The sequence below is a fragment of the Microsporum canis genome, genomic scaffold (genome assembly GCF_000151145.1).
Source record: "Microsporum canis CBS 113480 supercont1.2 genomic scaffold, whole genome shotgun sequence".
NCBI lineage: Eukaryota > Fungi > Ascomycota > Eurotiomycetes > Onygenales > Arthrodermataceae > Microsporum > Microsporum canis.
Window position 1 is genome coordinate 484,294 of NW_003299168.1, and position 22,245 is coordinate 506,538.

The window sequence follows — 22,245 nt, forward strand, 5'->3', positions numbered from 1 at the left end:
CATTGTAGGGGGTATATTGCATAGAAATATCAAACATGGACATCAAAACAAGCCAGTCTCCACTGTACTGTTCCAGTGGCGAGTATGTTATAGGCTCTCTTAGGTGGAAAGTCCAGCTGCCGACCCCGTGGCTACTAGCCTGTCTATTTTCTTCTCCTGAGAGATCTTTACCACATCATCGAGCATGAATAAGCCGAGTTTTCCCTCCCGCCACTGCGTAATGAACAGTCGTGCAGCTGCTTCGTAGTCTGGCTCACCCCCTTTCACTAGTCGGCCGGCTCTTCTCGAAATCGCACCCAGTAGTTCCATGATATCGTTGGTTGGGGGGCAATAATTTTGGTACTTATTCATTAATAAGTGACGGTTCATTTGAAAGAGAAGATAGTCAGCCAAAGTAATAATAGGAACTAGAGAATCTTTTATGATTCCGCAAAGTGCCATTTTAAGCATGCTGTTCGGATTAGACATGTATGGCACAAACACACCCGGGGTGTCATACACATAAATGCCCACATCATTTTTTTCAAACAATTTTATAGGTGTCCCAATCTTCCTTGTGATGCCTGGGTCCGCACCGGTTCTGACAACTGCAGATTTCCTGACATTTCTTATGTTGGTCATTGATCGCAGTTTATTGATCAATGTTGACTTCCCCACATTCGGCATCCCAACCACCAGCATGCGGTATCCAATTATACTGTTGGTAGCTACCGGGAGAGCTTGGATATATTTCGCTAACGGGGTAACTGAGTTCCTCAGGCTTCTGCTTGCGAAGAATACTTTTGTAGGCTTCTTCTCCCAACGGGATATAAGTTTCTCTTTCTGACGGTAAAATTCACAAATTAGTAAACTGTGGTAAACGAGGCCAATTCAAAGGTTGCAAGGACAAATACCATCTGTGATTCTAGCTTCAAATTGGCCCCAAGATCTCTTTTCGTATAGACGATGGTTCGACTCTTTTCGCCCAATGCCTCTTCGAACAGAGGATTTATTGAAGTTGCCGGAACTCGGAAATCTCTACACTCGATCACATGGTCAACAGAGTCAAGCATCGCTTTCATCTTGTCAAGACCAGCACGATGATGTCCCAGGAAATAACTTCTCTGGATGTTCTCGGAGGCCGCAAACGCCGTCCGAGGAATGAACGATGCCATTTTGAGGGTGTTATTATATACTATTTATATAATAGCATCGTAACAGAGAGAAATCTCGCAATATCTTCACAGTTCACCGGATATTTGTTAAATATCTTCAAAGATTTGCTTCTTCGTCACCAATAATTTAAGGTTTGAAATTGATAACGGAATAACATTAATCCGAATAAGCTTGGATTTCCCGTCTTGGCATATCATTACAGAGATTATGTAATCATCGTCGAATCCTTCTTTTGTTAAAAAACATCAAACTTCGCGATATCAAAATTGAACATCCCAAAAAAGAGTCCAGTTGAATTAACGCAGAATCTGCTTCATAATATTCATAGAGGGCGAAAGGGAAGTGATGCAGGGCTCGCCCCCGAGATAGTTAAGGTCAAGAAGGACTCAGCCTCTCCCTTAACTAGTGTCTCGGACAAGGCAAAAGTCCAAGAATGCCCAAGAACCCATGCCAGAAGCAGACCCCCTCATGCTCGCTAAATGCTATCTCATTAGGAGTTGTTTACCATGTCAGCGCTTGGCGTATCTCATGGGCTTCTTTACCTCCCCGTTGAAACCTAAAATTTAAAAATTTCCCCTCGATGGAGGCCGAATTCATATTAATATATAACTGACAAGCTGGAACCAAGGGCATTGATATTGACAGGATGTTCATGCTATTACCGTTTAAATAATATTTCCTATTACCAAGCCCAATCATCACTTAGGCAGGTAACCAAGGCTATCCTAAATACTGCTGCCCTCCAATATCAGAACCTTCAGTTTTCGGTGGCAAGAAGCTATGTCTGTAGGCACATTCCTTCGGCCGCGGTCCACCAGGCCAATGCAAGGCATCCTTCGTCGAAGAAAGGAGCCTCATTCATCGGGTTCAGCCCAAAGAACAGCTAATGATGAGGATATCCCTGATGAGGATGCACACTCATACATAACTCCTTCAAAACATACCCCTAAGCCGTTATGGCTGTTCAACAAAACAGTAGGACCTAGTGGCCCTCTGCGGCCCTTTCGTCTTGTCAAACAGGACCTAGCCAATCTACGCCAAAGATATCTCTCAGATTGGAAGATATTCAACCAACTAATAATTGCCAGCACTGTCTATGTATTCTTTACAAACTTGCTACCAGGTATCACATTTGCTAGTGATTTATATGTACTCACCGGCAAGAATTGGGGGGCTATAGAGGTGGTATTTAGCACGGGGCTATGCAGTATCATCTTCTCTCTGTAGGGATTCCTTCCTATTTAACATATTAAACATATAAGGAATCTGATATTAATTCGTTATTGATTAGATTCTCTATTCAACCTCTTACCATCCTCGGGGTTACTGGACCCTTTTCTGTTTTAGCTGAAAACATATATTCTCTTTGCGATGTAGCCTTCAAGGTCTGACTTTATTCTTTTTTTTTTTTTTTTTTTTTGCAGATATGTTTCTAATGTGTTTGTATTTGTATAGGTTCCATTTCTACCATTCATGGCTTGGTCACTCATCCATGCAGGTTGGCTGCACTACCTCCTGGCTATATTCAACGCTCATGACTGGACTATGGGCTATGTCACCACCTTTTCAACGGAGATTTTTTCGCTTTTAAACAGTATAATATACTTTCATAAAGCTATCCAAGAGCTTGAACGTGCCCATGCAAACCTCTCATTCGCTGCATTTCTATACGCCGTTATGGGAGCTGTAGGGACAATGCTACTCGCCATATTCTTGTCCACAGCGGAATCTTGGAAACCATTGTTCCATCGATATATACGCCTAGGCCTTTCCGAATATGCTGCAGCAATCTCTATCATTCTTTTTATTGGGTTACCACATATCGGAGAACTCGCCCATTTGGACAAGTCAACGCTCCCTGTGAGCACCACCTTCCAGCCAACGTCTCCGGATCGTCAGGTATTCTTTGTCGAGTTCTGGAAGCTGCCTTTACGTTGGATATTTGCAGCCATCGTTCCTGGCATCATCATCACCATGCTTTTCTTCTTTGACCACGAGATAAGCTCCATAATATGCACCATCGATCGATATAAGACGCGGAAGCCTGGTGGGTTTGCCTGGGATATCATTCTCCTAGGAACTACGACAGCACTATGCGGCATATTGGGTATTCCTCCTGCAAATGGGCTTCTCCCACAAGCCCCTCTTCATTCCGAATCATTAATGCACGCAGATACAGAAGAAGTTATAGTTGAAGTTGATGGCCAGGAAACGATAGAGACTCGACCGACGAGAAGAGTCTATGAACAGCGATGGTCTTCCTTGCTCCACGGTTGCGGCATCCTTACATTCATCAGCCCTCCTTTCATGAGGGTTCTTGGGTTAACCCCTACCAGCGTGCTGGCTGGTTTATTCTTATTCATGGGAGAGCAAAGCTTGTCGGTCAAGTATGAACACTTTCTAGAAATTCTCCATGTAACTATATGCTAACTGACCAACTTTCAGTCCCATCCTGTATCGAACATTTTACCTCTTGACACCACCATCAGAGTTACCTATTCTTCCTGCAGAATTGAGCTCGTCATCCTCATCCACAACGACAACATCCGAACATCCCCCAAGGCCGTCATACATGCCAATCCACCTTTACACCCTACTACAGCTAGTAATCACAATAGCTATATTCATCCTGACTCTCACACGCGGCGCCCCAGCCTTTCCTGTGTTGATTATCCTGCTAGTCCCATTTAGACTCTTGGTTATGAAACACTGGTTTAGGAAAGAGGTGCTTAAGTTTGTGGATGCGTGGGCTTGTAAAGCCGGTACGCCTGAAGATAGAGACGATAAGGAGGATATTAGGGAAAAGGAAGAAGAACAAGGTAATAATGATACTGGAGTCCTGGGATCTCGAAGGGATTCAGTTGATCGGGTCTAAAACATGAGAGGGATATGAGAATAAAAAGCATTGTTAGATACTGCTGTATAGTGACAAAGTCTAGCCATAGAGCTATCTATGTCCATAAGTAGTTGTGTAAAATACAAAAAGTTATCATAAAAATGGGTATAATATGTCGACATAAAGCATTCCCACACCAAATGTTCTCAGGACTCCTAGCAGTTCCCATTCATGCTTTATCTAATCAAAACGAAAATAGACCCAAACCCCGGAAGGCCAGCTCTAGCTTTTTGAAGCTTGATAGGTGAAGCAGGCTATGCCCTCCAGCCTTGAACAATATCGTGAATTCGATCAATAACAGCACCGAATATAGCATTCACGCTATTGATGATAAGTTCGTCGAAGTGACGAATTGCCTCCTCCTCAGTCATTTCCAAATGGAACCGTTCCTTAACTTTCAAAACGGCCTTGTCGGGTTCCACCCGAATGTCAGGAATATTAGCATCAACCATCAGGCTGAATAAATTAAGAATAAGATTTGCAGATTTGCGCAAGGTGATGTAGGCAGTGAAGCAATATTGTTTAAATTGGATGTAGTTCGGCGAGTTGGCACCGCCCATTCCTTCAACCATTTCCTTGCATAACTTCATCATTGGCGCGAATGGTTTTGGGTCACGACCAAGTATGAAACCAAAATCAGCGTGGAAGAAATGCCCATCAGGGGCAAGGAGTAGATTCTCTAGATGGCGATCGCCAACTCCTAGAAGATAGGTGATAACGCAGTATCCAGCACAAGACTTGATGTAAGTGTCCATTGCTTCTTTTCGTACCCCCAGCGGCTCACTGTCGTCAGGGTTGTTTGCTTTGAGGTACGCAAGGAGTGAGCCTTTATATTTCGCAGTAGCGGCAGATAGAGGCGTTGATGGAACGAATTGTACCGCGCCAGCAGTAGCACCCGTTGCAATAATACGGTATGGAGTAAGCTTAAGATCCAGGTTCTCCTTCTGCAGAAGCCGGTCCATAAGAGTGATTATCTGGATTACAAGTTGATCCTGGCGCAAGTCATCTCCGACCTTGAATATGACTGGATACTTTCGACCATCGGATAGCTTGAAGTTGATAAAAAGAGGTGACAAGGAAGACTTAAAAACGTTGGCTTCTTCCGGATGGCAGCCAACAATTGAAACCTCGGGATCAAGAGGGAAAGGAAGAGGGGGATCAATCTGTAAGATGTCATTCTTAGGGTCACTGAGAAATTTTTTGAGCATTTCAATTTTGTAAGGACGATTGACTCTTGCAAACCGGATATCCTTTGCTATTTTGGAAAGGATGGTAACAAGTTCACCCTGTCTGAGTAGCACCTTTCTCTGCGCCGGATTGACCTTTTCTAGTTCTAGCATGAAGTAAAATTCCACACGCGCAAAAAATTTCCGGTGCGTAGAGAGCGTCCCGGCTGCTGTGTCATCACACTCGACCATTAGATACCAATGAAAGTAGCTTCCGAGTATAGGGTTATTGGCAGCGCGGCTGATCAAAAAATTGGTCAAGGAGGAATCGTGTGCGGCTTCTTCTGTTTCTTCAGCGGAACCCTTGGGAATAGCTTCAAATTTCAGTGCTTGTACAAGCTGAAGAAGGTATAAAAGCAGCTCCTCGTCATCTGATTTTCTCAAGCGATCAACGGCATAAGCACGAACTTCTGGGTTGTCGAAAAGGGGGCCCAGCAACTCCAAAGCATCATCTACATCGATTTCAGTCCACTTTGGTAGGATTTCAACGGCCTGTCTAGCTTCACTGGCATCCTGCCAGTTAACAGACTTGACAAATTTAGTCAAAGCCCGTTTATCTCTAGTGAGATAGAATCTAAATTTCCAGACCAGGTCTTTCTCTTCTGCATTCAGTTCTTGCGTTGGACCATAGGACATGATCTCATTGATTTCATCACGAATCTTAGGGTTTGGTTTTAAATCGCGGTCCATAATACCAGTCCTATGGCTACGGACTAGCCTTCTGTGCTTATCTTCACAAGGGTTTCCTCTCTGGCCAACCTCAGGGTCATATATTCGTATTAGAGGGTAGTTGCCTTCATCATCCGCAGCTCCTTCGATGTCAGGGCCAAGCCGGACTTCGGGGGGCGGTTTCAAAGCAATGGTAGATCCGGATGGGGTATGCTGCGTAAGTGAAGAAACCGGTGGAGGGGGATACTCGAAATCCTGGAAAACAATGGGAAAGTCAAAGCGTGGGAATTCAATGTAAAGGACGAAATTTTCCTCATCTTCATCCTGAGTACTGGCACCAGCATCTCCATCAAGCTCAACAATCGCCTTTTCTCTCGCAGCTTTATTTCGAAGGGCGCGCTTTTTCGCAGCATCTTCAGCTTCAACTTTGATCTTCTCTACCGCACGAAAAACCAGCTGATCCAGCCAATCAACCCGTGGTATTTCCCCCATTTCATGTTTTTTCAGCAGTTTTTCTAACCGTTCAAGCTCAAGTTCTACCGGAGTAGGGCCCTCTTCGACAAAATTACCTCTGTGGCGCTTGGGCGGCGGAGTGGAGGGCGTCGTGGTGTACGAGAAACCATCGGCAGCTTTGTGTCTGTATAGTTTGCATTTTTGCTTCCCTTTTTTTAGTGTTCCATCTTCATCAAAAAGCGAAACGGTCGTCCCGCCGAATGGAACAGAATGATCATGGCTTCCTTCTCCGCCCAAGGGCGACAGATCCCAGACTGTGAGCGCCAACTGAGTATTCTGCGGTGCATCCTTGATCAGTACTGGCATTTCAAGCCACTCATTCCAAGTCCGGTTAGTTTTGAATGACTTGTAGGCGGTCTGCATGGGCATTCCAAGCGGCTTGCAGCTGCTCCATAGCTGTGCAGTAACGTAGAGGTCTGAAGTAGGACTCTGGTTGGAACCAAGGTGACGGAGCTCCGGGTTCTTCAACAAGACAGAGAACGGTATCTGTTTTTGTCTCCCTTCTAAGTTGCATCTGCATTAGATCTGGTCAGTACCACTGCGCACAATGATAGGATCCAGGGAGCCCTTTTTGTACATACATCTTAGCTCGGATGGGTAGGGCCACCTGTGTTGACGTTGCAAAGGTGAACGTATCCATGACAGTCACCCAGTTACGAGAGATATAAAGCTCACCGTCCGAGCTTTTTTCATCCTCAGACTTGGGTAAAGAGACAACATCAACGTCCTCGCCTTCGTCCTCGTCTTCTCTTCTGCTTCTTCCATCTTCAACCTCAACTTCATGCCAAGACTTTCCCATATCTTATCCGGATTAAATTTAATCCGGAGACGAAGTCAATTTAGTGCACGGACCATCGCGTACTCCCAAAAAGCAACTTTTTTGACGTTTGATGTAGATAAAAAAAGTGAAGACGTTTTTCTGATGAAGCGGCTTACCAGTTTACAAGTTGTCAATAACACATTGATGCTTTAGATGACATCTGTCCACAGGATTTATATGTTTATTTTATAAATTTATATGCGCTGAACCACATTGTTTCCCATTTACGCGCATTGACAAACACGATTGCATTGATTCTGCGCCCCCCTGACAAAGCATTTAGCAGTATATGGAAACAGAGAGATGGCAGGACTAGTCAGGCATAATGATAGATCTCTCTCAGTGACACCTCCAGCCTCAGATCAAGGCTCTGAGCCGTCACCACCAACGTCCTTTTCCTCTGATAAAGAGAACCAAAGCGCGCGCCACATCCAACTGAAGAAGAGGAAATCTGGCGGCCTAGCAGCCCCTCCAACGCCCAGCGCATCAAATAAGAAGAGGCGTGTATCTGAACAGATGCCGGAACAATCACAGTCTACCCATCAACGCCGATTACGGGAAGTTGTAGATACGGACTATTATGATCCAGACCAGGATCCAGAGGAGAGGAGGGCGGTTCGGAAAGGGCTGAGGGACCTGGCTTCAAATTTAAATGGTATACGGATCTGCCGTTCTATATTTGGATCAATATGCTGATATAATGTGGTTTTCTGCTTCTAGATTCGCGAGCCGAGTATATCCAACCAGAATCAAACGGGCTAATGCAAACGGTAGAAAAGGCAAACGATCTCTTCAAGAAAGTCAAGCAAACATCCGATGCGACTCTTGATTCCCGCCTCCTTGTTACGGCGGCAGATCTCTCCTACAAACGAACCGCACATGCCTGTTTAGGAAACAATGTAGCAGGTATCGACGTTGACGAGTTTGTTTCGAAATGTATCTCGTATATGCAGAGGGAGACGACATCGTCGCTACCTACCCCTACACAAAGCAATCGCCGCAGCTCGGGTCACCTGTCACAGCGCGCGGCTGACAGTGATGATGAGGACGAACCCTTTAACTGGGACTATCTCGGGCGACATGCCTGTTTTCCAAACAACCTGAAACCATCCATTTCAGGATTTCTTCTTGGCCCGCTATCCGTACAAAAACGCGTTCGTCAATTAACCCAACGAAGAGCACGAGAACGAATAGATCCGTCCCAGCTTATACGGCCTAACGATCTTAAAGCCACGGATTTGGGGAAACAAGAAGAGGCTACTTTGACGACCATGTGCACAAACATAAGAAAAAGGTTGGTCGAGATTCAACAAATGAGGGAAGCGCAGGCTCGTGAAGAGCTATCAAATATGGACGACGCCACTGAAGCTGAGGCCATCGAAGTGATGGGTAAACACGGAATATCCGATAATGGCGGGATTCCCCTCTTTCAGTTCTGTATCAACCCAAGGTCATTTGGCCAGTCTGTCGAGAATATATTTTATGTCAGTTTCCTGGTCCGTGATGGAAGTATAGGAGTGTCCATGGACAGAGACAATCTACCCACATTACGTATGTTCCCATCAGATCTCTGTTTTTTATACTCAGCACAATAATCTCTAACCGTTTGCCAGTTCCTGCGGAGCCACTTCGTCCCTCAGAGGCTCGAGAACAAGGCATTCAAAAACATCAAGCAGTCTTTGGTCTAGACTTTGACACCTGGGCGCAACTTATTGAGACATTCGATATAAAAGACCCTTTAATCCCACATCGGGATGATGAGGATAAACATGCTCCTTCTACCGGCAGATGGCATGCATAACACAGTACAGCATAATTAATCCTTACCACACCTTATTATCTTTTAGAACTGATTTTGCTGCGCAAAATATGTTCTGTGTGTAATTCTTTTTGCATGCATCCTTAAAGATTTGAACCTGCGATGCCGCCGTTATATTTAGCAAGCATGATTCTTATCCCATCTAATACTGGCGTTATTGAGAATATTGTACAAAACAGCTAGTAGAGCCTAGCCATCTAGAAGCATCGAGCTCCGTCTTGTCTACGTCATAGATATTAGTAAAAAGTGTCCATGCTATATGGCGTGTTCCGGCTCTACATAGTATGTTGACCAGCATTTGGTCATAAGCCAGCACCTGTTAATATTAAATGACCGAAGCATGAGAGACCTCCAGACTGGTTGTCCCATCTACATTGTTGGTCTTCAAAGCTCACATGTTTCATCGCCCTCTCAGCTGCGTTCGAGTCACCCGATGTGCGCGGTATACCGTGACCAACGGCGCAAAGAACACCCAGAGACGAGATATAAAGCTATCAAGAGCCAGCATAAGCTACGTTTTCTTTTCTACGGACATCCAGAGACCGAGTAGACAGCTCAGAGCTGGGAACAGACCTGCCAGGCCGTTGCTGCGTGTCACATCTTCGCCTTTCCACAGCACATCTGTCAAAATGCCAAAACTCGCCCCGTCTGATCCGGAAAAGGTGATGGTTATTCGCAAGATATGCGATAATATCGTTACATGCAGCCTACCGTTTTCCCGACTTGGGATCTTTAAATTCGGAGGTCGCGCAACTCTAGGTCAGTCGACCATTATACGTAGATGATACACCGAATGCTAAGGGTTTGAACAGTCCGTCTCCAAACCGGATCGATTGCTGTCTTCTCTCCAGTTGCACTTACGCACTCTGTAAGGGAAGCAGTCGACAGCCTAGGTGGGAACGTGAAATATCTCATCGCGCCAGACATGGAACATCATCTGTTCCTAAATGACTGGACAAAAGCATATCCTGAAGCAGAGATAATTGCTCCAGAAGGGCTGTGGGAGAAGAGGCAGAGTAAACCTGAGACCTCCGGCCCAAAGTTCGAATATATCTTTACCCCTGAGAATAAAGACACTCTTCACATCTCGGATGAGTTCATTGCTGAGTTTGACATCGAGTACATCCATGCACATGTCAACCGTGAGATCGTGGTACTGCATAAGCCCTCGGGGACCCTAATACAGGCAGACCTGTTCTTCAACCCACCCGGAAACGAGCAGTATCAGAAGTCCAAGGAGGGAGCCAGAGACGGGTTCGCGAACAAGCTTTACCTCTTCCTTATGTCGTCGAAGGGCAACGCTATGTCACAGCAGAGGATGATATGGTATTTAATGTCAAGCAAGGACCACAGAGCATTCAAAAAGTCCATCCAGAGGGTCGATAGATGGGAGTTTGACCGTGCGATTCCATGTCATGGGGATACAGTTGATCAGGGAGCAAAATGCATGTTCAGAACCCTGTTCCAGTGGTTCCTTTGATCAGCTCCAACTTCCTCTGATATCTTCTCCTTGATGCTTAGTTATAATTAGAGCTGGATGTTATTTGTATATCTATATATTAACCCATTCAATTAATAGATTCCAGGTTCCTGTGATGTCACCAATATCCACATGAGCTTGACATGGATCACAGGGAAAAGGAAAATTTGGGTTTTCAGCATGTGAAGATGAACTCTTGTGACGTCCTTGAGTTCCTGGATTCTTCTCAGGCCAGGGACTCGATATTCCTATCAGCTTGACCGTGCAACGAAGAGCCACACAGTACTCCGCACGTTCAGCACAAAGCAGGTCGATAATATATGATACATACTCCGTACTGTGCATACATACATAGTATACATAGTAGTAACCATCCTGGGTTGGTGACGATGTGCGAAAAAAGAAAAGAGAGAAGCTAATAAAAAGGAAGTCGATCCTTGCCCATGCGACGTCATGATGTTATTGCTTTTCGTACAAGCAAGCATCCAGACCTTTAGCGTCTCTCGAGTCTCGACTTTCGACACGTTCGTGAATACGGGTTATGTTCCTGAAATGGTGTTCAGAACTGGTCTGACTTCAATATCGCGATGCTGCTACGTGCAACGTACTCAGAGCTGCTTGGTGACAACAATCGATGCAAGCTTGAGGTACTCATTCACTTGAGCCAATCACGCTTGCTCCACCGGGTGATCGTACTGGGTATTGCTTCTAGTTTGAAAGAAGAAAACACAATGGAGACGCTATCTTACTCCAGGGGCACCTCTTAGGGACGGTTCTTATTCCGTTTCGAGCAACAAGGGGTTCATGACCACTGTCAGCTTGATGGGATTCATATGTGAGCTGCGGAATACTTACGCAGAATAGGTAAACGAGAGATGAGATACCAAAGAAACTCGCTAGAAAAAAGGAATCAGGAGAGAAGCAATAACAGAGTCTTTGTTGAATCCTGCAAGCCACCAGGCCCATCCACATTGACGCTGCCGTGTCTACACCGACTCAAACCCGTTTGCATTCCAGGGGCGTGTATAGAAACCCAGAATACAGAGTAGCACCAGTTGCTACAATTGTTGGCTCACTCATTATTGTCTGTCAAATTTTTGAGAAACTGAACAAATGCTTTTACGGTTACCTATAAATATGGATGACTCTCCCTCTAAGGGCTACTAAGCATGGTATCGAATATACCCATCTAAGACTAACAACCCATACAAGATGCTATACCTAAGAAAAGTCCTGCTTCTGGGTGCCTTCCTTTCGGCTTCTACAGCTCTCTCCCAAGATCAAGCACAAGTGAGTAACTCCGTATACCCATTATATCTAACCGCTATGGTAAATATGTGGTGCTAATATGAGATTTGTTACCTAAGTAAATATCTACGAAAACATAGATTATCAGGGAACTCCCCTGACTATTACTGAGTTTGGTTCTTGCATTGATTTATTGCACTCAGGGTAAGCAACGTCATGGCTAAAATAATGAGATCTCTAGAAAGAATGCTTATAATGCTCATATAGCATCCCTCGGGTTGGGTCTGTTAATATAAACACTGCCGCAGTGTCTTGCATATTCCATGCGTATGTGCTCTGGCCCGGCATTTATGGAGCTGCATGGACACTAATATCAAATAAAATAGAGAGTATCGCTGTGTAGGGGCTGCAGTCGAGGTGGGATACCTAGGAACCAACGACTTTTCTAGGGACTTCGGAGGTTTCGAGCCCGTCACTGTCGTTTGTTTCAAGAACGAATAAGGCGTTAATGCCTCCAGAGCTGTATTATATCAGCTACTGAATGAGAACTGTTCCTCTCTTCAACATTCTTAACCCTTGGTATCACTACGAAGACATTGATAATGGATTTGTCGTGGAGTAAAAAGCCGTCAGGAACCGACCAACACTCTGGTAAAATATCCCAGGATCGAAAGGATAATAACTGGTTCCATGGTAATTAACCGTAGCCATTGATTGGTTCATATATTAATCTCTGGGTCTGAAGGTGTAAGTTTCTGTCATATAACAGGTACAGACGCAGTAAAGGGCCTTGCAACTCCTCCCTGCAAGCTCCCCTCCGACGTGATAGGATGAGAAGAGACTCCTCTGTTCATTAATGCCTATAATATAATATCAAACATCTATCACTGTGATATATCGACGGAGTGCTCCGCTCACATCCTCCGTCTTCAACCCTTTTATCCGCATCCAAGCCACGCTGGCGGAGTTTACTTTTCCTAGCTGCTCTAGAAGAGCTCCATCGCTAATCAGGCCGGCGGGCGACCAATTAAGGTGTCCATCCCTGCTCTCATTTACGTCATCGGCGAAAGCTTTTTGGCTCCCAGTTTGCTTTTTCCTGCTGGGATATAAAGTCGATCATCTTTCTACAGTTGAACCGACTTTTTGATACTCAGAAAGACAGAAGAACATCAGAGGCCAGAAGCGATAGAACCCCAGACAAGACACACATTCACCGAATTTAAATTTCAAAGTAGGAACAAGACAAGAGACTGCCAACATGCCTGTCGTCTCTCGCATCGTCTCGCCCATCTTCAGGACCGGAGAGCTCATCTTCGCTTCCGTAAGTATTTCTAATGCAGCTGTCTCGAGCCTTTCATGGACTGATTGACTGACTTGAACATCCGTATAGGTCGTTGCAGGTATCGTCGGCTCGTACCTGCACTCCTTCAGCCGTTTGCGTAATCACGGCTTTCCTCAGAGCCGCTGGATCTATACCGAGGTCATCGCCGGTATCTCCATCCTGCTCTCTCTGATCTGGCTTGTCCCTTTCTCCTGGTCGTTCAAGGCATGGCCTAGTATGTACTGTCCTTTCCATCTACATGAAGATACAAGGTACTAATATGTTCTCTAGTGGACGTCATCCTCTCCCTCGCCTGGTTTGCTTCATTCGGGCTTCAGGTCAACTCTCTCAGCTCTCTAAGATGCGGCAGTGCATTCAATTGGACAGGATTTACCAGCAATAACCCATGCGGTCGATGGAGGGCTTCTGAGGCCTTCAGCTTCCTCTCTGCTTGTTTCTGGATGGTCACTGCGGTCATCGTACGTTCTTTTGCCCTTTTTATTCTCCTTACTGAACGTTCCAACTAACAGACCTTCTACAGGGCGTCTGGTTCACTTTCCGCAAGCGCAACGGAGCCGTTGCAGGTGATGGAGTCGAGTAAGTTTACCAGGTATCGGTATCTATGCCTACAGCTATTCTTTGACTAACCTCAACTTCCTAGAAATCGCAAGTGGTACCGTCGTCATGCAGTCTAAAGTGTCTAGGGACCGCAATGCATGCCCCCAAGGTTGCCACAGCTACCTTCTAGCCTTGGAGCTGTCCACTGCCATCTGCAATGAAAAAAACTCTCGCGCTACGCTAATTCTAATGTCATGTTATGTTCATGGCTTGACGATACTCATGTCTCTAATATCTAATCATCTTCTCGAATACCCCTATTTCGTGTCTTTCGGTTTCCTCGCCTTGATATACCCGAGTGATGATTTACTTTAGCTAATGGTTCCTTTTCTTTCTCTTAACTGGTTTAATGAAGATAACGTTGTGATGAGAGATAACCTGTTAAGAATACTGTCCCATTCACGAACTATTCACCTAGTATGGCCGTTTATACTGCCAGAGTAAATATCATACGTAACCTTTGCATCTCACCTGATGCAGGCGTTGCTTCCCACCATCCTCGATGATCAATGCCGTAAGCTCCCCACCGCGGACGCAAGAAGTATCCAGTCCCTTGGTATATTTCCGTATGGCTGGAAGCTGCTTTGCGTCATGACCATATATCACCGTAGTTGGTGGTAAGCTCTTCTCTCTCTCCAGACGTAACTGATATGCATCAAACACCTTTTAATAGCCGTTAGAATCAATACTCCCATAAGATATAACTATTTGGTCGTACTTACGTTAGACCAGCCTGTACCCTCCTTAGACGAGCTGGGGGTATAAGTGTCCGGATCAATGGTTCTCATATTCATCACCAGAGATGGATCCTGACGCTCGAGAGGGACGCCGGGAACTAAGCCTGCATGCACAACCACCACATCCCCCATACCGTTGATATTCCCTACCCTTAAGATCACAGGGCATGACTCCAGCCAGTTGGCATCATCATCAGAGAGCTGGCGGGCGAGCGCATGCGCCTCAGTCTCCCGTTTCCCGATCGTGCTTTCGTCAGCTCTAAACCCTTGACTGCACCGTGATGTTATCTTTCGACGAGTCAGTAGGACTCTGTCTTCATGGTTCCCTCGAACACATGATGCATTGTATTCTCGTGCAAGTTGCACTACTTCAACGCTCTTTGGGCCCTTGGATATCAGATCTCCCGTAAAGATTAAATGATCACCTTTCTCACGATTAAATGATACCTGGGCAAGCAATTTCTCCACTACAGTTATCATCGTCAGTAATAGTTCAAATAAGACAGTACTAAGATTTCATACACTCGTCTTTGCAGCCGTGTACATCACCAACGACCACAAGCCTTTTCCTAGAGCGCCAAAGCCACGATCTCCTCTTGCCCGGCAGCAGTGAAGAGTCCAAGGTCTGCATATGGGCCATATCTCCGAACCCAGGCAGTGCATTTGAGCCAAACCATCCGCCGACCCGGTTTCTATCACTTGCATCAAATGTTTTCTCAAGGTCTTGGTCTTTTTTCACGGTGGCGTGTCCAACGTTCTTCCAGGCCGTGTAGGATAAGCATAGAAAGAGAAGAAAGACGACCAAGTATCTGCGAAACCGCGGTGTGATGAAGGCTACGGTGTTCCTCGTCACACCACGGCGTCTATTTGCCCGTATAAAATGCATTTATTATGCAAGCTTGGGACGCATATACAGGCCATGCTTGATGAACAGACAGACATGACCTTTAACATCACTTCGTAGGATGATTGAACCTTGGTTTACGAGAAACTCAAGAGTCCTTGATGCCTTCCCGGTGATCCAGTAATATCAAAGCTAGATGACTCTGCTATATCTCTTACGTATTTGAGAATGATTGTCAATGAATATCCAGCATCATGTCTCGTTTATCGTTATATGCCTTCTAAATGATGAGAACCTATGATATGAACAATGAAGAACAAAACAATCATCTATATCTCTGGAAGAATCGCTCTTCCTCCATACGCTGCCGCACCTTTTGAATAATCGTGTCATCATATACTTCAGAGTGTTTCTTGCCTCCCTTGAGAACTTCAGTCTCATGACGTAAGGCTTCCTCCTTGGTCATGCATACCAACTCGTCGAGCTGTAGTCGTGCACCCTTCTGGCCCTCCTTGAGGAGTTCAGGATCTACTCCAAAGCCATGAGCAGGGCGTTCCCACCTTATCAGGACTAGCCGAGTAGTGAGGCTGCTGACCACGCTCTTGCTTCTCCAGACTTCTTCCATCAGATAGCCAACGTCCTCTTTACTGATAGGTAGCCTCAATCCAACTGGATCCTGGCCTTCAATAGTCCTCGCAAGACGAGCTTCGGTGCCCTGTAGGGTTCCCAGGACGCTGTCGTAAAACTTGTCTCTGCTTTTAGCCGATGGGTTGTATTCATTGGGATATCCGGATACCTCGCATATGACATAGTTTGCAACAGTATAGCCGAAAATAGCGGGCATTGTTCCGAGTACTGGAAGTATACGGACTCTGAAATCCGGCAAAACTCCCAGGTCAGAAACGTCACCTTTGTTAAGCTCTTCTTCGGCTAGGGGTAAGAGCTCAGCTTTCCCCGGACCTGGCTTCTCAAGAGAGAAAACGACAGGTACCCCGCTTGAAACTCCTAGCATCTTCAAACGGCGCCGTGTGCTTCTCGACAGAGGGTCTTCCAGGCTGAGTGAGATGTCCCCTATGGCAATCCGAGTAGGGTCTGATTTACACCCAGCACCCATTGATGATATGACCTTTATACCGCGCGAATGGCAGTAGTGCAGTAGAGAGACCTTGGAGGATATATTGTCGATGCAGTCCAGTACGTAATCTGGCTTGCGGGTCACCGTGTCGTTCGCCATAGACCAAGGGCTCAGTAATTTGTCGGCAGCTGCCTCACTATATAGCTGGTTACGACAGTCAAAACGCACCCAGGGGGCTATTTGTTGTAGCCTCCGCTCGATGCAATTGACTTTTGGGGTTCCAACGTCTGCTAGTGTCGCGAGTGCATGCCGATTCAGTGATGAGAGTGTCACTTGGTCGAAGTCTATGAGCCGAATTCTCCCAACGCCTGATCGAGCAAGGGCTGCAGCTGCATGAGAACCCACTCCCCCACACCCGACAACTATTATGAAGGAAGATCGAAGCTTTTCTAAGCCTTCGTCGTTGAGGAATACACGGTTTCGGGCAAGCTGTTCGAGAATGAGATCTGAAGAAGTATACATAATTAGCTCAGATGAAAAAAATATGCCAGCAGTTTGACAACATACCATCATCATAGTCTCCCTGCTGAGCTCTCTTAGCAAGAATAGCACTCCGTCGATCCTCCTCGCTCACTGGCGGTGTCACTACACCATATTCTGTAAGCTTCATGATCGGTTAGCTTGCTGAAAATCACAAAAATGGGTATAATATGAAGAATCGCAAAGAATGACCTAAACCAACAAGCCCAATCACCCAGGGAGATACCAACCTTCTCCGCAGAACTCTCATCCAGAGCTGGTATGGAGGCCTTGAGCTTTTCAACAGCTGCTTGACGCTTCACGCTCTGGTAACCAAGAATTGCACCAGCCACAGCAACACCAGACAACACGGCCGCGCCCGCCAGCTGCACACTGTGTGAGCCTGCCTGCCTCTGAATCCAGCTGGTCATCGTTTCCGCCCTTGTACCGCCCTCTCTGGCTGCTCTTGGTTGTTCGCTTTTCTGTGTGTAGCGACGTTCTATCTTCTTATCGTCATAATCTGCCCATGGGTTATCGTGGTAATATTCGTAATTATGTGACCGACTGTATTTATCATCTCGCGGATAATCCATGGTTTGGACTTGGGCCTGGCGGGTTTATATTCATTCCTGATAACAACAGAGTCACTGAGCATACGCGGAGCATGTTATATAGTCGAAGAAGATGGGCGATGAATGCTTTTCTTCTTGTAATTCGCTGTCGCATTTTACAGCTGCTCGTTCGATGTCATCGTACATGAGGCACGTGACTGTATTTTTCCCTTGCTAAAATCCACAAAGCAACGAAGGGAAGAAAAGCACAACAACGTCTCGATGATGATAAAACCTCACAGAGCTACCCCGAGTCTTCCCCTGGGGCATTTCAACAGATGAGTTCACCCTCGACAGCTTCTCCTGAGGCCAAAAGGGTGAAATCGCTTTGGGTGTTACCCTTGAGGGATGCAGATGCGGAAGTTGAACAGAGATCTTAGAGACATTCTAACAACCTATTATTCAAGTCATTATACCTTTGGAAGGGCTTTGGACTGTTAATTGTTATATTCTTACTTAAGGAAGCTTTATTATTTTCCATCCTAAATATTCCGTGACTAATATTATACTGGGAGGTGTATGCAGGTTTCAAGGTACGTCCATATCTCTCATCACCTCTTCTGTGCCCTATGAAGAAATGGTCTTTAGTTATCCAAGGCAGGGATATGGAATCCCTTTGCTCCGCATGTTTTTGCTCCTCGGGGATCCTCAAACGGCGTTTTGAGCAATTGCCAATGCTGTTATACGCTGTAGTTTTCAATCTGAATTACTCTTTAGCACTCTTTATACGCGTCTATTATTGTCTTATTTCAGTTCTACGTGGACTAACTGTGGATATTTAGGTCTTCTATATGCAGAAATGTTTTTAATAACTTACGTATCAATCTAATTCAACTATACCATCTGTAACCAACATAAAAAGTATAGGAGAGATCAAGCAAGAGGATCAAGATGAAGGCTGTCCGGTGATGATTCAACGTGTCTAAAGCCAGAGTTGTATGATATCCTACAAAAGATATTAGCACACTGATCAGAAGCTGCCTAGTACCATATCTGCCCTCGGCTACATGTAGCTTCTGATCGGGATGTCTTGTGCTTTCGTGCACATTAATTCAGTTGTATGGAAATCAATGAGAACACAAGAGAGCTAATCTGAGGACAATCACGGCCTTTCATTTTGATCATCTCTTTTGGTGAATATTGTTGTTGATTTGGTGGAATTACTTGTCGATATCTATTATATTCGAGGGAGAGCGGATCATAGGTATATGGGTTATTTGATTATAATAAGTGAAATGGTTCATCGGTGTTTAAGTGCAAGAATAATATGATGCTAAATTACAGCGCTTAAATCGTAATGGAACGCCCAAACTCCAGAGTGCTATTAAATATCAAAAGTATGGATATCATCACCCAAGAAAGTTCTTCACAGGGCCTCCAATGTTTTTCAAATCCAAAAGGAAGGTATCGTGTCCAAAGTGGGATACATCTTCACTTAGCTCGACATGCTCGACAACCTTACTTCCAGCAGCTTGGAGCGATTCTGCAATTTCTCGCTGCTGCCAGGCGGGGAATAAAATGTCACTTGCTACTCCCATGACAAGAATAAGGTGGTTCTTTAGCGGAGAGAGGCCATTAACTAAATCCATTGGCGGTCCGGAGGAGGTGATGGATTCTGGCTGTACAGATGGAGGACCGCCAGTACCCTGGAAATTTTCAGCAGTAGATGGCTGTTCTTCATAGGGTTTCGACGGTAGAGTCAGGCTGCAAGATGCATTATCTTGAGCTGACCGGTTTCCGCGAGAGGAAATTAATTTCTCGTTTTCCAACCGACGTTTAAGTGTCGCCTGTTGCTGTGATAGCCCAAGATCAAAAAGGTCCATGGCCTTGGATATGTATAGAAGACTGTTTGAATCATATTCCAAAGAGAACTTCTCACCCGCATGGTCAAGGTATGTCTCGATTAGGAAATCAGGACACAGTGCCGGATTCTTGCTTGCATCTGCTCTCTTTCTGCCAAATCGTTTCTCCCACTCTGGTCCGCTACGGTAGGTGACAGTGGCAATCTCTCGGGCGAGCTTCATGCCTGAATGAGGAGGGATTGAGTCATAATAGAATCCCCGAGCCCAATTAGGGTCCATCATTAGGACTTGACGTTGCGTGTGGCGCATAGCAATGCTATATGGATGACTCCTTGCGCAACCACTGATACTGATTATCTTGTCCACTCTCTCGGGGAAGAGTACTCCCGCGGCTAAGCTCTGCATTCCACCCATGCTGGCACCAACGGAAGCATATAGCTTTGAGATTTCCAAATGATCCAGAAGCCGAAACTGCGCTCGAACCATATCATTTAGAGTCAGGATGGGGAATCTGGTGGCGTACCGTTTCCCGTCGGATGGATCAATGGAGGAGGGGCCAGTGCTTCCGTAGCAGCCTCCAATTACATTTGTACAGATGATAAAATGTTTGTCCGTATCTAATGGAGCTCCCGATCCAATGAATTTCTCCCACCATCCTGGCTGCGGGTTTGCCTTTGTACTATGCGCATGACTCGAAGCCGAGAGACCAGTATGAAGCAGTATAGCATTACTCTTGTCTGCATTCAACGTACCCCAAGTCTCGTAAGCAATCTCGAACTCGGGCAATATACCACCCCAATCCAGTAGAATATCACGTTTTGAGGTAAACAGTTCATGTTTCCCAACTGTATATGACGGTTCTGGTCCAGATGAAAGTGACCTCCTTGACAGAGCAGCAGATTTGGCCTCCAATGCATCGAGACAGGGGAACGACATGGCAGGATTTGACGAATCATGTTGATTCCCATCCTGAGATTTGGACTGAGAAACAGTTGCTTGAGCATTGAGAGGTGGCCGAGTGTGAACTGGACGCCAGTGAATGGACGGCACAAGACTGCGTGAAGAAGCTCGCCAGGAAGCAGTATCCCAACAACAGAGGCGTGCCAAGGTATTCCTTGGAGATGCTTGCACCGCGCTTCGAACTACTTGCTGGAGGCTGCTCATCTTTCTCTGTGATCACCTTCAACTGAACAGAGACATGACAAGAAGAAACCACATCTCCATCTCCCTCGCTTGTTCTCCCTCGTCTATCAAAGTCGGCTCGTAAGGCGCTTACAAATCTTTGAACCTCGGGATAAAAAGGCTCTTGCGTCATCTTGGCGCCTTTCTACTGGTTTTATCATAAATTATGTAATTAATTTTTCTAAGATACCATTGGTCATGGCTAGTAAATATCACATGACTCAATTAAAATGATAACCTCATCCCGTGACATTTTGATGACTAATACATCAGGCCACCTTTAGCTTGATATAAATTGAACGCTTCGAAGGCCTTGGGATAATTAATTGATAATATATATACAGCGAATTGACTTATCGGATATGGGGAATGCTTGTTTTATAACCATAGATCCCCTGCTACTTGGCTTTGTATACCCTACCGCAATACATAACTACATCCTTTAATATATCAGCCAGCGTTCAAGTATTGGCGACACTGAATCCTTATTATACGAAATGCCATTAGCTCTGACGCCTTGGACTATCATCTGTTACCCATCACCCTGTCCCTTCGAACCCTAAGATACCCTTTTACCTTGAGTCGATCATATATCCCTGTTCCTTATGGCATATGTTGTCCCGTCTCTACTTGTAACATCCAGGCGTGAGCGACTGTATATACAAAAGGCTGATTATTTAAACAGGCATATGGGCGCCCATCATGACCTCATTACCCGAAACCCCAGGAACGTTCGTTTCAGTGCCAGTGGCCCCGGTTTTATTACTATCATCAGGGATTTAGCGGTGTTAGCCGTTGAGCAGGAGCCTCCTTTCGATCGATACGTGAGCCGCAAATCCCGCTGCTTCTTTTTCACGCTTTAATAACGATGCCGGGTGCCCTTGAGATAAAGGGAAATATCTATGCATGCTTATTCTGTATGTGGTATAAAGGACAGACGGAGCTGCACTAAGTGCGAAGATTTCTCTTTCAATCCTTTCATGAAGTAGATGTCTGAATCGCCATGCCCTATGGAGTGAAAGTGTTGAGATTCAAATTCGCTCATTCCTTCGTTTCCATTCGATATTACTCCTTTTTGATAGCGTGAGATTGACTGACAGGGCAGCAGACTAACCGCCTTGGGTACGAGCATCTTGAGATAGTTGCTGCATTGTGCACTATGATTTTTCGCAGGGCAACAATTCGTATACGCTGTTAGAAATGGTATGAATGTACCATGCAGCAGACTTATAACAGCGAGTCTAATTACGATAGTGCATTGTATCCGGGCTATATATAGCATTTGGAAAAGTAGGAAATGATGGATCCCTCCGCCGAGAGATGGTCACAGAGCGGGGGAAACATGCCGTAGAACTATCATCATCAAATTCCCATAGCTTGCCGATTCTCACAGCATAGATACGGTTGCTTCCCTCTTGCTTAAGCCCCTCACTATGCAAGACGGGATTTCAATTCTGGTTGAGGTATATATTTCGTCAGATTACATTTCGAACACGACGGTATCCCAAATTGGTCCCTTTGTCCGAATGCTGCCAGGAACACAAAGGAATATACAAGTATGTCAAGGTGTTCGTATTTCAAAGTAGATCTTTCAGATTATTTTGGGAGAATCCCTGCGACAAGTGAGCCAGGAGGACTTCTTGGGACTTACGTTGACTGCTGCTGATCATACGCAGCGGCGCGTGTATACATAGATACAGCAGAAACTTA

At 45.5% G+C, this 22,245-nt stretch overlaps 10 protein-coding genes across 10 annotated transcripts; 5 read left to right on the top strand and 5 right to left on the bottom strand.

The window, feature by feature from the left end:
- Positions 1–99: 99 nt before the first annotated feature.
- On the bottom strand, positions 100–1,154 carry MCYG_01607 (mitochondrial GTPase 1; the record flags this gene model as incomplete). The annotated part of the gene is made up of 2 exons (XM_002848627.1): positions 100–822; positions 894–1,154. 2 exons carry the CDS (start codon positions 1,152–1,154, stop codon positions 100–102), a joined length of 984 nt encoding a protein of 327 aa, XP_002848673.1.
- A 781-nt stretch (positions 1,155–1,935) lies between these two features.
- Positions 1,936–4,030, top strand: MCYG_01608 (HCO3; the record flags this gene model as incomplete). The annotated part of the gene is made up of 4 exons (XM_002848628.1): positions 1,936–2,378; positions 2,447–2,540; positions 2,611–3,542; positions 3,601–4,030. 4 exons carry the CDS (start codon positions 1,936–1,938, stop codon positions 4,028–4,030), a joined length of 1,899 nt encoding a protein of 632 aa, XP_002848674.1.
- A 275-nt stretch (positions 4,031–4,305) lies between these two features.
- On the bottom strand, positions 4,306–7,152 carry MCYG_01609 (Vps34p; the record flags this gene model as incomplete). The annotated part of the gene is made up of 3 exons (XM_002848629.1): positions 4,306–6,973; positions 7,041–7,066; positions 7,135–7,152. 3 exons carry the CDS (start codon positions 7,150–7,152, stop codon positions 4,306–4,308), a joined length of 2,712 nt encoding a protein of 903 aa, XP_002848675.1.
- Positions 7,153–7,582: 430 nt separating this feature from the next.
- Positions 7,583–9,080, top strand: MCYG_01610 (nucleus protein; the record flags this gene model as incomplete). Its single annotated transcript, XM_002848630.1, has 3 exons — positions 7,583–7,934; positions 8,027–8,830; positions 8,893–9,080. 3 exons carry the CDS (start codon positions 7,583–7,585, stop codon positions 9,078–9,080), a joined length of 1,344 nt encoding a protein of 447 aa, XP_002848676.1.
- Positions 9,081–9,727: 647 nt separating this feature from the next.
- MCYG_01611 (conserved hypothetical protein) lies at positions 9,728–10,578 on the top strand (the record flags this gene model as incomplete). Its single annotated transcript, XM_002848631.1, has 2 exons — positions 9,728–9,857; positions 9,911–10,578. The coding sequence occupies 2 exons, from the start codon at positions 9,728–9,730 to the stop codon at positions 10,576–10,578; spliced, it is 798 nt and encodes a 265-aa protein (XP_002848677.1).
- Positions 10,579–11,790: 1,212 nt separating this feature from the next.
- Positions 11,791–12,327, top strand: MCYG_01612 (uncharacterized protein; the record flags this gene model as incomplete). Its single annotated transcript, XM_002848632.1, has 4 exons — positions 11,791–11,872; positions 11,946–12,030; positions 12,094–12,153; positions 12,213–12,327. 4 exons carry the CDS (start codon positions 11,791–11,793, stop codon positions 12,325–12,327), a joined length of 342 nt encoding a protein of 113 aa, XP_002848678.1.
- A 757-nt stretch (positions 12,328–13,084) lies between these two features.
- MCYG_01613 (uncharacterized protein) lies at positions 13,085–13,842 on the top strand (the record flags this gene model as incomplete). Its single annotated transcript, XM_002848633.1, has 5 exons — positions 13,085–13,147; positions 13,217–13,382; positions 13,439–13,626; positions 13,689–13,744; positions 13,809–13,842. The coding sequence occupies 5 exons, from the start codon at positions 13,085–13,087 to the stop codon at positions 13,840–13,842; spliced, it is 507 nt and encodes a 168-aa protein (XP_002848679.1).
- Positions 13,843–14,080: 238 nt separating this feature from the next.
- On the bottom strand, positions 14,081–15,388 carry MCYG_01614 (ser/Thr protein phosphatase; the record flags this gene model as incomplete). Its single annotated transcript, XM_002848634.1, has 4 exons — positions 14,081–14,143; positions 14,237–14,428; positions 14,488–14,969; positions 15,025–15,388. 4 exons carry the CDS (start codon positions 15,386–15,388, stop codon positions 14,081–14,083), a joined length of 1,101 nt encoding a protein of 366 aa, XP_002848680.1.
- A 283-nt stretch (positions 15,389–15,671) lies between these two features.
- Positions 15,672–17,533, bottom strand: MCYG_01615 (ubiquitin-protein ligase molybdopterin-converting factor; the record flags this gene model as incomplete). Its single annotated transcript, XM_002848635.1, has 3 exons — positions 15,672–16,927; positions 16,989–17,078; positions 17,176–17,533. 3 exons carry the CDS (start codon positions 17,531–17,533, stop codon positions 15,672–15,674), a joined length of 1,704 nt encoding a protein of 567 aa, XP_002848681.1.
- A 1,353-nt stretch (positions 17,534–18,886) lies between these two features.
- On the bottom strand, positions 18,887–20,517 carry MCYG_01616 (homoserine O-acetyltransferase; the record flags this gene model as incomplete). The annotated part of the gene is made up of 1 exon (XM_002848636.1): positions 18,887–20,517. One exon carries the CDS (start codon positions 20,515–20,517, stop codon positions 18,901–18,903), a length of 1,617 nt encoding a protein of 538 aa, XP_002848682.1.
- Between the last annotated feature and the right edge of the window lie 1,728 nt (positions 20,518–22,245).